Below are 13,399 nucleotides of genomic sequence, written 5' to 3'. Positions count from 1 at the left end.
TCATGTATTTTCTTGTTTATGTGTTGTTAAAACTACATGACTTTTCAGACTCTGGACCCTTCCCTGCCTTGATCTTGGAATTGAACTAAATACTACTCTAACTTATTGCTTCAGTCTTTTCAACCTTGATAAACTTATTGAATTAAGCCATTGTTTGCTTTGATTAGGGATTAGTAATCCCTCATTCTTTGTTGGAATCCAGGGATTCCCAGTCCCTTATTTTATCCATGATCTCTGCTATTGTCCATGCTCCAGCATGGCAAAACATTTTTCAGAGGGGTATCCCATATCTGATTTTTCCCCCATCAGATCATTTTAGCAATGGATACTTCTCTGCTAAATTGAGAGTGCTATATACTTCAATCTCAATGAATATTTAGCTCACCCTCCCCTCCAAATGAATAAGCTGTATTAAATAAGTGTAGAGTCTAGTATCAGAGAGTTAATATCCCCACTTTACTTATCTCTGTTCAGATCTCATATGAATTTCTGGGTACCACATTTTAGGAAGAGTATTGATGATGTTTGTCCTTCATTTTCAACGAAGACCATAACATCAAGGAGATAATGCCATGACAAGCACATGTATTTAATTTGAGTGAGGGGAGTGTTGTGCTATGTCACCAATCTCACTTTCTTCTCTAGGAATGATATTAAGCTTATTAGATACCCAGAAAGGGGCAAAAAAGATTATAAGAAAATAAAATGACTACATGACTACAATATGTCCTCAATAAATGCTTATTGGCTAAATTATAGGAAATAGAGAAATTTATCCTGAAAGAGACTTAAGGGGGAAGATGATTTGTTTACAGATATTTGTTACAAATATTACAGTGGCCTTGTGGAAGAGACCTATATTTTTGGCCTGATTTGATCTTAGCAGAACTAAGAGCAATGGAAAGAAGTTATAGGAAAATATAGCTAGGCTCAATATAAAGAAAAATTTATTGTAGCTGCTCAAAAGTAGAATGGGTTGCAAAATGAGGTAGTAAGCTTTCTGTTAGTAGAAGTCTTCTATTGTTAGTATGTAAGAAGCAGGATTATTGATTCATAAATTACTTGTTTTAGATCACTTCTGAGGTCCCTTCTCCCTCTGAGATTTTATCAGATATTAAGGTACTATACTAGAGTGCTGTCAGTGGTGATGGAAAGCAAGGAATGAATCCAAGAGATACCACAAAAGAGGAAAAATGATAATAGATATAAGTGATGAAAATAGGTTTTGTGCCTGAGTGATAAGAAGAAAGGTGAAATATGGGACAGAAATGGGAAAATTGGGAAGGCAGATAGTTTACAAAAGATAACAATGACTTGAATTATCTGTGTTGAGATTTTGGGTAGGATATCTAAATATCTCTGAAGGCAGTTTGAAGTACAAGACTAGAGATTAGGACTGAAAATATAGATTATGGATTCAATATAGATAAAAGTGATAGTTCAAAGCTGATAGTTGTTACTAATTTGAGAGTTAAAGAGAGGAGTCAGAGGGTCAAAGTATGACCCTTAGGGTTACATCCAGTTAGGAGTGTGAGAAATTAAGAGAAGCCAAACAATCAGTCATAGAGATGTAATAAGAGAACCAAAATAGTGCCTTGAAAGCTGGAAAATTTTCAAAACAGAGGGGCAAATCAATAGATAAAGAAAATGAAGAGAAAAAAGAACATGGGTTTTGGCAAGAATTGACAAAGCAGTTTCAGTAGAGTGATAGGAGCTAGCTGACAGAGAGCTTAAAAGGAACTAGGTGATGAGGAGGTAGAACACCTGAGTCCAGAATATTAGTATATTATTTATTAGAGTTCTTACATTCAGGGCACTGTACTAAGCATTCATAGTATTGGGTACTGTGAAAGATAGAAAATAAATATCCTTGATAAACTTACTATTTTAGCAGGGAAACAAAGCATGATGTAAAGATGAAAGTGGCTTAATATTTTAAATGTCCAAATTTACAAAGACATCTTATACAAACTGCCTCCTACATGGTGCCGAGGGTAAGCAGAAGAACCATTTTGGGAGCCATCTACATGTTGGAATCACATGAAGAGTGGAAATCCAAGAAAAAACATATAGTAGAGGAGACCAAAGCACTAGAAATGCTTTGGAAAAGGAAAAAAGACAAATTGACAAAGGTTACTGAAGAAGAGTAAGTAGGACATCTCACATGCTTAACTATATATTCTAATAGCAACTCAGCAACTATTTTGTTTTAGCTAAAGGAATACTTTAATTGATAGGATCAAAATGATAGTACATTGTCTGCATAAAGGATCAAATGGTAGTAAGAAAAGCCAGACTTTATAAAGTCAAAACCAGGAATCCATGCAAGCCCAGATGGTAAAGTCTAGCAGGATAGGGAAATATGAGGTTTTAGGTAAATCTTGCCAAAAGGTAAAGAAAAATAGGGTTAAATGCTATTACCAAGATAAGAATACTTACAGCATTGCCTGGATGATGCTGAACTAGTGACATAATTCTGATTTCCTCATACATAATTCTTTATGTTCTCTCTTTCAAGGACAAGTTTTAGTCCTCAAGTCTGAGGAAAGGTTGAACCTACAGGTGGTAGTTAAGTTCAGCTACTATAATTGAGAGGATGTGGAGTCAGGCAAACTATTACAACAACTTTCAATATAGCCAGTGTAAGATTCTGAATGAAAATGCATGGATTTTGATGACCCGTCCACATTTGCATCTTTTAAAGGGAATCATCTGTTTTAGGGTTTTTTTGGTCAAATTTTATTTAAGAAATGAAAGCTGGTTATAGATGAGGATAAATATACTTGAAATATTTTACTTCCTCCCTTTGAATATAACTTAAGTAATTGACTAATATAGGTTTAATATGAAATTATGTGACTTTTCAGTTTCCAGGTTCATAAATGAAAGAACTTCATTCCTAAATGCATGTGGTTGATAGGATATAGCACTACTACCTAAGACTTCCTTAAGAGTTTATATAATAACATTTAAAATAATGAAAAGCATAATAATGAGAAATATTACATTTATTAAAATAATTTTGTTTACTAATACATGTATTGGTTGTAGGAGAGAAGCGTGCCTACCTTTCACTTCCAAAGCCAGTGGTAAGTGTTAGAAAATAGTTTTGCATATTTGAGCCTATTTACTAAAGTTTCTTAGGCAATTAATTGCCTTTTAATATCTCAATATAGAAAGTCAGCCTTGAAACCAGGAAGGCCTGGATTCAAGTCCCCCCCTCTGACACATATTGCTTGTGTATCCCTGGGCAAGTCACTTAACTTCTCAGCACATTATCCACATCTGTCTATACCTTTGCTACAAGCCATTCTTTCTCAGAATCACATCTTTTTTGCCCACTGCCAAATGGTAGAATTATGCATAGTCTTTTACCTTCCCTTCCTTAATATAGAATCATAGAAATAAATCATAGAAATGTTAAGAGCTGGAAGTTACCTTAAAGGTCACCTATAGCCCAACTTCCCTGTTTATTAGAAATGTTTTATAGAGAGGGAATATTATTTACTCAAAAATGTACCCTTAAAGTCAACCTGAGATCAAAAGGTATTTCTGAGAGTGTGAACCAACAGTTCCCCATCCCCTGAATATCTGTGACCTCTCCCAGCTCTCATCCTTTCTGGAACCCTTGTCCCAGATCATAGATTCACTAACAGAGATTTAGAGCTAAGTGAGTCCTTGTTCTCATTGCCTAGAAGACAGGATTGTTCGGGAAGGAGTTAGTGAGTTCCTTGTATTAATTCATTTTCTCCTAGGAAGATTGCTATATAGTAATTATTGTAAATCTCTACACTTCAGATTCTTCAGTGTTTCAAAAATCTTTAATTTCAGGGATGCTTTACTGACATAGATATCAGTCTCTCTATAAGTTACTATATTATTTTCAAGAATTGTTGGAGTTAAAATAAAAACCCCATCAGTTTGATGGTGAGCCTTTTTGAATCTAGATAGGCCAGTTTCCAATAAAATAGGCCTACAGTATCCTAGGCCCATATTTGAAGTTTTTTCAACTTAGCAAAGCATAGTCTACTGATATGATCTTCAAGCTCTTCAGGGTCATTGCCACAACACAATGAGGTTTCAAAATGAGATTTTTGGGGTTAAGCAGGTTCTTGTGGGCTGTCCTAGAATCCTCATCATCATTTGTTCTATGAAATATACATTTTAAATTCAAAATAATTCACTAAAAATGGTTTTGGAATATAATACTTTCATACATTTTCATATTATTTTCATATTTGTTTAAATATAATATTAGAAAATCAAAGTTCCATAATACAAGTTTAATCTTTTACAAAATTTAGAAAATAAGATTAGTAAAGGTATCCCATTTAAATGTAATTTACTAATTGAGGTAAACTCTTAGATTTGGAGAAATATTTTAAAAAATGAGGAAATGAGGATTGAAGAAATGAGAAAAACATGAATTCTGTATATAAAATGTTATAGGTCTAATTTCATATTTGCTATCATTTTATAGTATTAATGTAAGCATTAACATCTTATTGCAAATACCTTATTCTAACGAAGGAATTCATTTTGTTTTCATTGACAATTATATTTTTATGATCAAATTACCATTTTTAATATTACCTTAAATTTTTTTTTATTACAACAGAAGAATAATGGAAACCTGAAGCCATTTAAAACAACCAAACTTGATTCTGAGGTAAGACTTGTTTCCTATTGAATCATGTTTATTTTATACTCCTTAAAATTTTTTTTAAAGTAATAATGGGGGCAGCTAGGTGACAAAGTAGATAGAGCACCAGTCCTGGAGTCAGGAGTACCTGAGTTCAAATCCGGTCTCAGACACTTAATAATTACCTAGCTGTGTGGCCTTGGGCAAGTCACTTAACCCCATTTCCTTACCAAAAAAAAAGTAATAATGACCCAAAAATTGAAATTTATTATTTATAGGAACAAGCAAAGATAGCAAAACTTGGACTTAAGCTTCGTTTACTTACATCAGATGTAAACTGCGAAATTGAAAAATGGAAGAACCAGGAGAATGAAATTGTTCGACATGGGCAGAACATGTCCAGTATGGCCTATTCCATTTACTTATTTACTAGGTAAATACAATACCATTTTGATATCCTCAATCCAACCAATTTCTTCCATGTTAAGAAAATATGAATATTAAATTGCTAATGACTATTTATTTTCTATTATTTGAAAGTTAGTATCAAGATATGGTAATTAAAATTTACTTAAGAGAGAAAACTCTTCCATGAAAACAAGTCAACCATTAAGCAGGAATATATAAGCTGGTGAAGTGAATGTTAAACCATATTACAGTTCTTATCCAATGAGTATTTTCCAATATTTGTATCAGAATACTTTCCAGTTGTGGTGAAATAAAGTTACTGAATATGTATTAAGTACAGGTCTTACACTTCTGGGATCTTATATTTCTGACAATATAATGATTACTATATCTCTCATACATTTCCCTTCTACACACCTATTTTTGTTTGTTCTGTTACACTAATAGTGTGTTCTAGAATTTCCTTTGGGACCTATATTAAGTAATAGCCTTCTTTTCCCTACACTTGCAGGAACATTTAACTCATCTTTAGTCATCTGGTATCTCTTAATGATTTTTCAGAAATTATCCACAGTGGTTCTTAAGATTGGATCTGCAAGATCTGATTCATCTGGACCGAAAGACTTGAATTCATTTTAAAAAACAGATATTCTGTTTCTGTCTCTCCATCATCTTAGATTTCAAGCCCTTCTTTATATTTATTCTCCTCTTTTCACTCAATGGAAAAAAAGCAGTGGGAGTTGGTGTCCTTTTCTTGTAACATCAGAATGTCAGCTCATACCAAGGAGGGTCTTGATCCTTTTATTCCTAGAGCATAGTGCATAGCAGATACTTAATCAATGCTTGTTGATTGATTGCTAAACTCATACCACATCCCCTTAGCAGTTCCTCCTTTCCCTGCCCATTGGTTTCTTCTTTTGCTATATCATTTTTAAAAGAGCACTTGTCTTACTTTTGTAACTGGACTTCCTGACAGATTCCCCCCATCCTTTTGCATTTGTCTTTGGTTATCTCAGCTCTTGCATATTTTTAAAATCTAATTTCATCCGAAAGCATCTTGTGCAATCACATTGATTTCTTTAGATGTTTCTCTTATTTTTAGCACTTGGTCAACAGAATTTTGTCCTTAAGAATTCTGTCCCATCTTGAATATTCTCTTTAGAGCTCTTGGCTATGGGGTCATACTAGTCTTTTTTATCCTAAGTCATCTTTCTCAAATTCTAGCATACAAGTTGGATTGTGCCTAAGTTCCTTTCCTTTGTAACTCCAAAATGACATGCTCATTCTCTTCTATTATTTTTCACCTTGGTCAAAATCAAGAAGCAAATAGCTTCCCAACAGCTTCTTCTCCCTCCTAAAAAATGAAATCAGCAGAGTAAATCTACTGTGTTCTACTTTAGAACAGTTGAAATTTTCCATCATGATATTTCCATCATGACGTTGAAATGTTTTCAGTTACATAATTTTTAGGAAAGCATCTTCCCTATCATCCTTTTGCAGATGGATTATCTACACAGCATATTCCCACAAAGATACCATTTTGATTTCTCTCTCTACTTTAATTCTTCAGATTTATTGGTTTTCATAAGCAAATCATCAACAGGTTGGATTGTCCATAAACTCCTGTTATGTATTAGGCTCTAGAGATGAAAATACAAATGGAAGTTTCCCCTTTCATTAAGTTTGCATTTGACTAGGAGACGTGACAAGTATAAAATAAGTATAAATAATCACAAGGTAATTTGAGGTGGCGAGAGTACTAATAACTGAATGGACAGAAAAGGAATCAGGTAGGAGGTGGCATTTGAAACAAAGGAGTTTTGAATCAAACTAATAATTTTATGAGGAAGAAGTGAGGAGTGCAATTGGGGTACAGGACAGCCTGTACACAGGCAAAGAGGGAAGATGGAATATTCTTCATGAGGAATATTCTTCATTATCAAAGAGAGTCATGACATCAGGGAGGTGATGTCATGACAAGCCCATGATTTGGATTTGAGTGAGGTGGGTGTTGTGCAATGTTACCAGTCTCAATTTCTCTGGAGTCATCTGGATTCAGTAGCCAGATATGAATCAGGACCACTGGAGATGGCCCTGGATGCAAGGCAATCAGGGTTAAGTGATTTACCCAAGGACAACTAGTAAATGGTAAGTATCTGAGATCAGATTCGAACTCCCATCCTCCTGACTCTAAGGCCAGTGTTCTATCCATTGTACCACCTAGCTACCCAGAGGAACAACAATAATACCTGTTTGACTAGACTGAAGAATGTGTAAGTGTAAAATAAAAAGGCTAGAAAACTTATAGTCAAATGGTAAAGGACTTTGTATTCTTATATCCATGTTTTTGTTAATATATAAAATATTATTTCCCTTTTCTATTAGGGAATTTCTATTTGAAATAGAATGTTACACATTTATTCAAAGTAATATATTCCATATTTTAATAGAGAGTCCCCCAAGTGTCAATGATTCTATGAAGTCTTACTTTACTTCCTTATTTTAAAATTTTAATTTTGTAGGTATTCTTTAGATATAACAGTGGATAAGCATCTAATGTAATAGTATTTTTCCCAGCCCACTTTCCTCTTACATGAACCTCATCTTATAAAGTATTCAATGATTATTTTACAATTTTATCTTGTTTTTTTCCTTCTTCAAATTTTAGTAAAGAATCCTCTTGATTAGAGAGTGAGACTCCTATTAAATGAATTATTACTAGCCTTTGTGAGGTTCTATTCTCTCCCATTTGGTCCAAAAAAATCAAATTCTATTTATTGCTATGTTTGTAACCATTTCTTCACTAACTATATATTTTTTTCTGTCTCAGAGGCATGATTTTTTCATCAATTCCCTACATCATGCTGCTTAGCAACCTTTTGATATTGAATTGGATTCTCATTTATCCCCTCAGAACCTCTCTCTGACTTCCTTCCTGGACTATTTCTTCCATTCTACCTACCTTCTTCCTAATAAGTGAGAGTAAAGCCGAGCATCTACTTTGTTTATAGTACTTTATTACACCAAAAAGTGCCATCAAGATATTGGGGTATAAATAGAGCTTTTATTTTTTTAACGATCTACTTGGAATCTCTCGGTCAAAGAATATGTTCATGTTCATTTTATGTTGTAAAGAATTAGGGGGCACTGCACAGCAAGTCTTAACTTTCCCAGGGTCACTGCACAGTTTAACAAGCATTTCTGAAGTGCTTTCTTTATACAGGAGACTAACTGGCAAGAGAGAAAGAGGGGAAGAGAGGAATCAGGCTTGTATTATGCCTAGAGGTGCCAACCATTAGACTAAGTTAGCTTTGCTTCACACTAACCCACAAAGTAAGTGTGTTTTTATTCCCATCATATATTTGAGGAAACTGAGGCAGAGGTCAAATGATTTGCCATATTTTATCAGTATATGTGGCTTAAGTTCTCACAGTGATTGGGGTGGGATTTGAATTCGGCTCTTTCTGACTCCAGTCCCCATGCTTTATGCCCCCTTCCACCTCACTGCTGAAGGTCACTGTGCATGAAAAGACACATGTGAAAAAACATATTACCTGACCCTTAATGATAATAAAATTGACATCCAGGCCTCTGACACAGACCTATGTATGGTAGAAGATGGAATGGGTTAAGGATAAGAGCAAAGAAGATATTAGTATAAAGGGACAGATCACTGTCAGGTGGGGAATAAGGAAAGATTTACTGGAAGATAGAACATTAACTTTTGTAGGAAGAAAAGTAAATAACTGTAGGGATTATATTGCAGACATTGATAATACTCCCCATGAATATGTGGTGGTTTGATAAGATTTGAGAAAAGCTTGACTGTACAGATTGATTAGCACAGATAACTCTAAAAGGAATGATGGAGGAGAGTGCCTTAAATTAAAAGCTAATGAGTTGATAGGAGATTATGAGCAACTGCTGAAGTCTTTTGAAGAAACAGAATTGTGCCTTAGGAAGATTATTTTGGCATTTGTGAGTGAAGGGAAGATGCTGGGAGACTATTATAATAATCTTGGTAAAAGGTAAATGAGGGTTTGTATTAGTTGGTGAAGAGCAGGTAGGTATGAGAAAGAAGAGAGAGACTCAATAACTGATCAGATGAAGGATGTACAAGGAAAGGAAAAACAAAAGATGACTGAGATTTTTATCTCTGTGACAAAAGGTAATGTTGCCATCAACAGAAATAGAAATGCTGAGAGCAGATTTTGGCAGTAACTACCAGCATTAAATGGTAGAAAAGGATTAAGACTAAGAAATGATCTTTGAATTCGTGAATTATAAAGTAATCTTCAAGAGAGCTGTATCAATAAACAGAGGGGGCAGAAGTAAATTTATAGAAGATTAGGATTGAGTGATGAGGAAGCAGAAGCAGGAAGTATAAATTATATCCTTGATGTTTAATAGTGAAAAGAAAGATATATCAAAATAAGGTCAAAAGTTAGGATTTAGACAAAAGGTGATATTGCAGACTGATAAAGAGAATAAGAAATACTTGATCTGTCGGATCTATGGAGAGGGGAGAAGTTTATGATCAAACAAAAAGTAGAGAATATTATATTATAAATTGCAAAATAAATGATTTTGACTTCTATTTAGTTAAAAAGTTTTTGCACACTTGCATGAATTGGTGCTGACCGATATAAACAGAATCAGAAGACCATTATATATACCTTAACAGCAACATGGGGTGATGATCAATCTTAATGGACTTGCTCATTCCATCAATGCAATAATCAGGGACAATCAGGCAACAAAGAGTAGCATCTGTATCCAGAGAAAGAACTGTAGAATTTAAATAAAGTCCAAAGACTATTTTCTTCAATTTAAAAAAAAAAGGTGTCTTATACTACATAATTTTGCTATCTCTAATATTTTTTTCCTCAAGGATATTTTTTTCTCTCAATACATTCAATTTTGATCGATGCATAGCATGGAAACAAAAAAAAAGTTTTTGTACAAATAAAATTAATGCATCCAAAATTAGAAGGAATACAGAAAGCTGGATAAATCAGACTCATTTCTAAAATATATAAAGAATTGAATCAAATTTCTAAGATTATAAATCAATGCTCAATTGATAAATGGTCAAATGATATAAACAGGCAGTTTTCATATGAAGAAATTAAATCTATATATAATCATAGGAAAAAAATGCTCCAAATCATTATTTATTAGAGAAATGCAAATTAAAACAACTTTAAGATACCACCTCACAGCTATCAGATTGACTAAGATGACATAAAAGGAAAATGTTGGAGAGGATTGGTGGAATTGTATTCTTGGGAGCAATCTGGAACTAAGCCCAAAGAGCAATAAAACTTTTGATCCAGCAATACCAATCCTAGGTCTATATTCCAAAGAAATCATAAAAGCTGGAAATAGTCTCACATGTTCATGTTGTAGTGGCAAAGAATTGGAAAGTAGGGAAGCCCATCAATTGGGGAATGACTGAACAAGTTATGTAATGAATGTTATGGAGTATTGTTGTTGTGTAAGAAATCACAAAAGGTCAAACTTTAGAGAAAGCTAGAAAGAAATGCATGAACTGATGCGAAGTGAGCAGAACCAAGAGAACATTGTACAGATTAACAACAACATTAAGAGATGATCAAATATGATAGATTCAGTTCCTCCTAGCTGTTCAAAGATCAAAAACAATTCTGAGAGACCTGCTATGAACAATGCCATCCATAGCCAGAAGGGGGAAAAAAAAACAATGGAATCTGCGGGCAGAGCAAAGACTACTATATTCACTTTTTTAAAACTTCTTTTATGTTTTTCCTTTCTTTCTCACAGTTTTCCTTCCTCCTTATTTCTAATTTCTCTTTTAAAACATGACTAATATGAAATTATGTTAAAAGTGAGGGAGGGTGGTAGAAAAATTTGGACATCATAAATTTAGAAGTGAAAGGATGTAGGGGCAGCTAGGTGGCTCAGTGGATAGAGCACCAGCCCTGGAATCAGGGAGACTTGAGTTCAAATCCAGTCTCAGACATCTAGCTATGTGACCTTGGGCAAATCACTTAACCCCATTACCTTAAATAAAAATTTTTTAAAAGGCTGAATGTTGAAAAAAAATTAATGTGGGAGAGAAAGATACACAGTGATAATTTGAGGAATACACATAAAGAGTCAACTTTTGCTAAATAGGTCCTGGAGGATCACACTCATACAACACGTTAATAAGAAAAGCTTAAAACAATTTGTAGAAAATTCTCTGCATCTCCAGGTTCTTGCTCAGGATTTTTTGCCTGCAAAATCTCACAACTTCCATATTTTAGTTCCTTGTCTTAGTTTAGGCTGAGATAGATTATGTCACTAGTACCAACTATGTCTTCCACTGACATAGCCTGACATCAGAAGAACCAGCTGGTAAAGGGATTTCATCTGCCTTGCTTATGTGATTACCAGCAGGTACCTACAGATTCATGTTCTCCTGTTGCTCTTTTTTTTAATTTAATTTAATTTTTTCCAATTATTTGTAAAGATAGTTTTAAACATTAGATTTTTGTAAGATTTTGAGTTCCACATTTTTCTGCCTCCCTTTCCTTCTGTCTCCCTCCCCATGACAGTGAGTAATCTGATATAAGTCATATGTGTACAATTATGTTTTAACACATCTCCACATTAGTCATGTTGTAAAACAAGAATCAGAACAAAAGAGGAAAAAACCATGAGAGAAAAAACACACAAAAAATAAAGTGAAAATAGTATGCTTTAGTCTGAATTCAGACTACTTGCTTCCTTTTCTGATTTGGATGGTACTTTGTATCATATGTTATTTAGAATTGTCTTTGTTCACTTTACTACTGAGAAAAGCTAAGTCTATCATAGTTGATCATCACATAAAGTTTCTGTTAATATGCACAATGTTCTCCTGGTTCTTCTCATTTCATATTAGTCCATGTAAGTCTTTCCAGGTTTTTCTGAAATCTCCCTGCTCATGATTTCTTTATCCCCCTCAATATTTTATTTTTTACAACTACATGCAACAATAATTTTTTGCAAGGTTTTGAATTTCACATTTTTCTCCTTCCCTCTCTTCCCTCCCCTTGTCCCAATAGATAGCAATCTAATATAGGTTATATTTGTATAACTGTGTTAAATAAATAAATCTATATCAATCTAGGTTATATTTGTATAACTTAAATAAAAGCATATCAATCATGTTGAGAAAGAAGAATCAGATTGAAATAGGAAAAAAACATCAAAGAGAAAAAATAACACATAAGACAACTTTGAAGATTGTAAGCTTTGGTCTTCATTTAAACTCCATAGTTCCTTCTCTGGATATGGATGGTAATTTCCAACACAAGTCTTTTAGAATTGTCTTTGATTATTGTACTGCTGAAATGAACAAGTTCTTCATAGTTAATCATCACCCCAATATTGCTTTTAATGTTTACAATGTTTTGGGGGCAGTTAGGTGGGGGGATGGCTAGGTAGCACAGTGGATAGAGCACTGGCCATGGAGTCAGGAGTACCTGAGTTCAAATCTGGCCTCAGACACTTAATAATTACCTAGCCATGTGGCCTTGGGCAAGCCACTTAACCCCATTGCCTTGCAAAAACCTAAAAAAAAATTTTTAAAAAGTTTACAATGTTTTTCTCATTCTATTCGCTTCACTCAACATGAGTTCATACAGTTTTTCCAGACTATTCTGAAGTCTCATCCTCCATGATTTCTTACAAAACAATGTTTGTCCTTCATTCGCAAAGAAGACCATGACATCAGGGAGGTGATGCCATGACAAATGCATGAATTGGATTTGAATGAGGAGGGAGTTCTGTACTAAGTCACTAGCCTCACTTTCTCCTCCAGAGCCATCTGGGTCCAGTGGCCAGATATGAATTAGGACAACTGGAGGTGGCATGTGAGGAATGTGGATGTAAGGCAATCAGGGTTGTGACTTGCTCACGATCACACAGTTAGTCTGAGGCCAGAATCAAATTCCTGTCCTCCTGACTCCAAGGTCAGTCAGTGCTCTATATACTGTGCTACCTAGCTGCAGTGTTCCATCACATTCATATACCACATTTTGTTCAGCCATTCCCCAATTAATGGGCATTCCCTCAATTTCCAATTCTTTGCCACTACAAAGAGCTACTGTAGATATTTTTGTCTTGTGGGTCTTTCCGTCTTTTTTATGATCTCTTTACAATACTGACCTTGTAGTGGTATTGCTGGGTCAAAGGGTATGCACAGTTTTATAGCTCTTTGGGCATAATTCCAAATTGTTTTCCAGAATGGTTGGATCAGATCACAACTCCACCAACAATGCATCTGTGTCCCAGTTTATCCACATCCTCTCTAACATGTATCATTTTCCTTTTTTGTCATAT

The 13,399-nt window shown here is 34.3% G+C and overlaps 2 protein-coding genes across 6 annotated transcripts in view; one reads left to right on the top strand and one right to left on the bottom strand.

Annotated features, from left to right (window-relative positions):
- The window catches only part of ABITRAM (actin binding transcription modulator), a 181,352-nt gene that overhangs the window by 109,254 nt on the left and 58,699 nt on the right, over positions 1 to 13,399 (bottom strand). The window lies entirely within an intron of this gene.
- The window catches only part of CTNNAL1 (catenin alpha like 1), a 101,098-nt gene that overhangs the window by 73,993 nt on the left and 13,706 nt on the right, over positions 1 to 13,399 (top strand). For both annotated transcript variants that reach the window (XM_074196753.1, XM_074196754.1), the window contains exons 12-14: positions 3,052 to 3,089; positions 4,619 to 4,669; positions 4,921 to 5,075. In XM_074196753.1, the coding sequence (XP_074052854.1) occupies positions 3,052 to 3,089; positions 4,619 to 4,669; positions 4,921 to 5,075 (244 nt within the window). The remainder of the gene's footprint in view (positions 1 to 3,051; positions 3,090 to 4,618; positions 4,670 to 4,920; positions 5,076 to 13,399) is intronic.

The sequence above is a fragment of the Macrotis lagotis genome, chromosome 8, assembly GCF_037893015.1.
Source record: "Macrotis lagotis isolate mMagLag1 chromosome 8, bilby.v1.9.chrom.fasta, whole genome shotgun sequence".
NCBI lineage: Eukaryota > Metazoa > Chordata > Mammalia > Peramelemorphia > Peramelidae > Macrotis > Macrotis lagotis.
The sequence above is the reverse complement of the archived record's forward strand: the minus strand, read 5'-3'. Positions and strand labels throughout refer to the sequence as shown.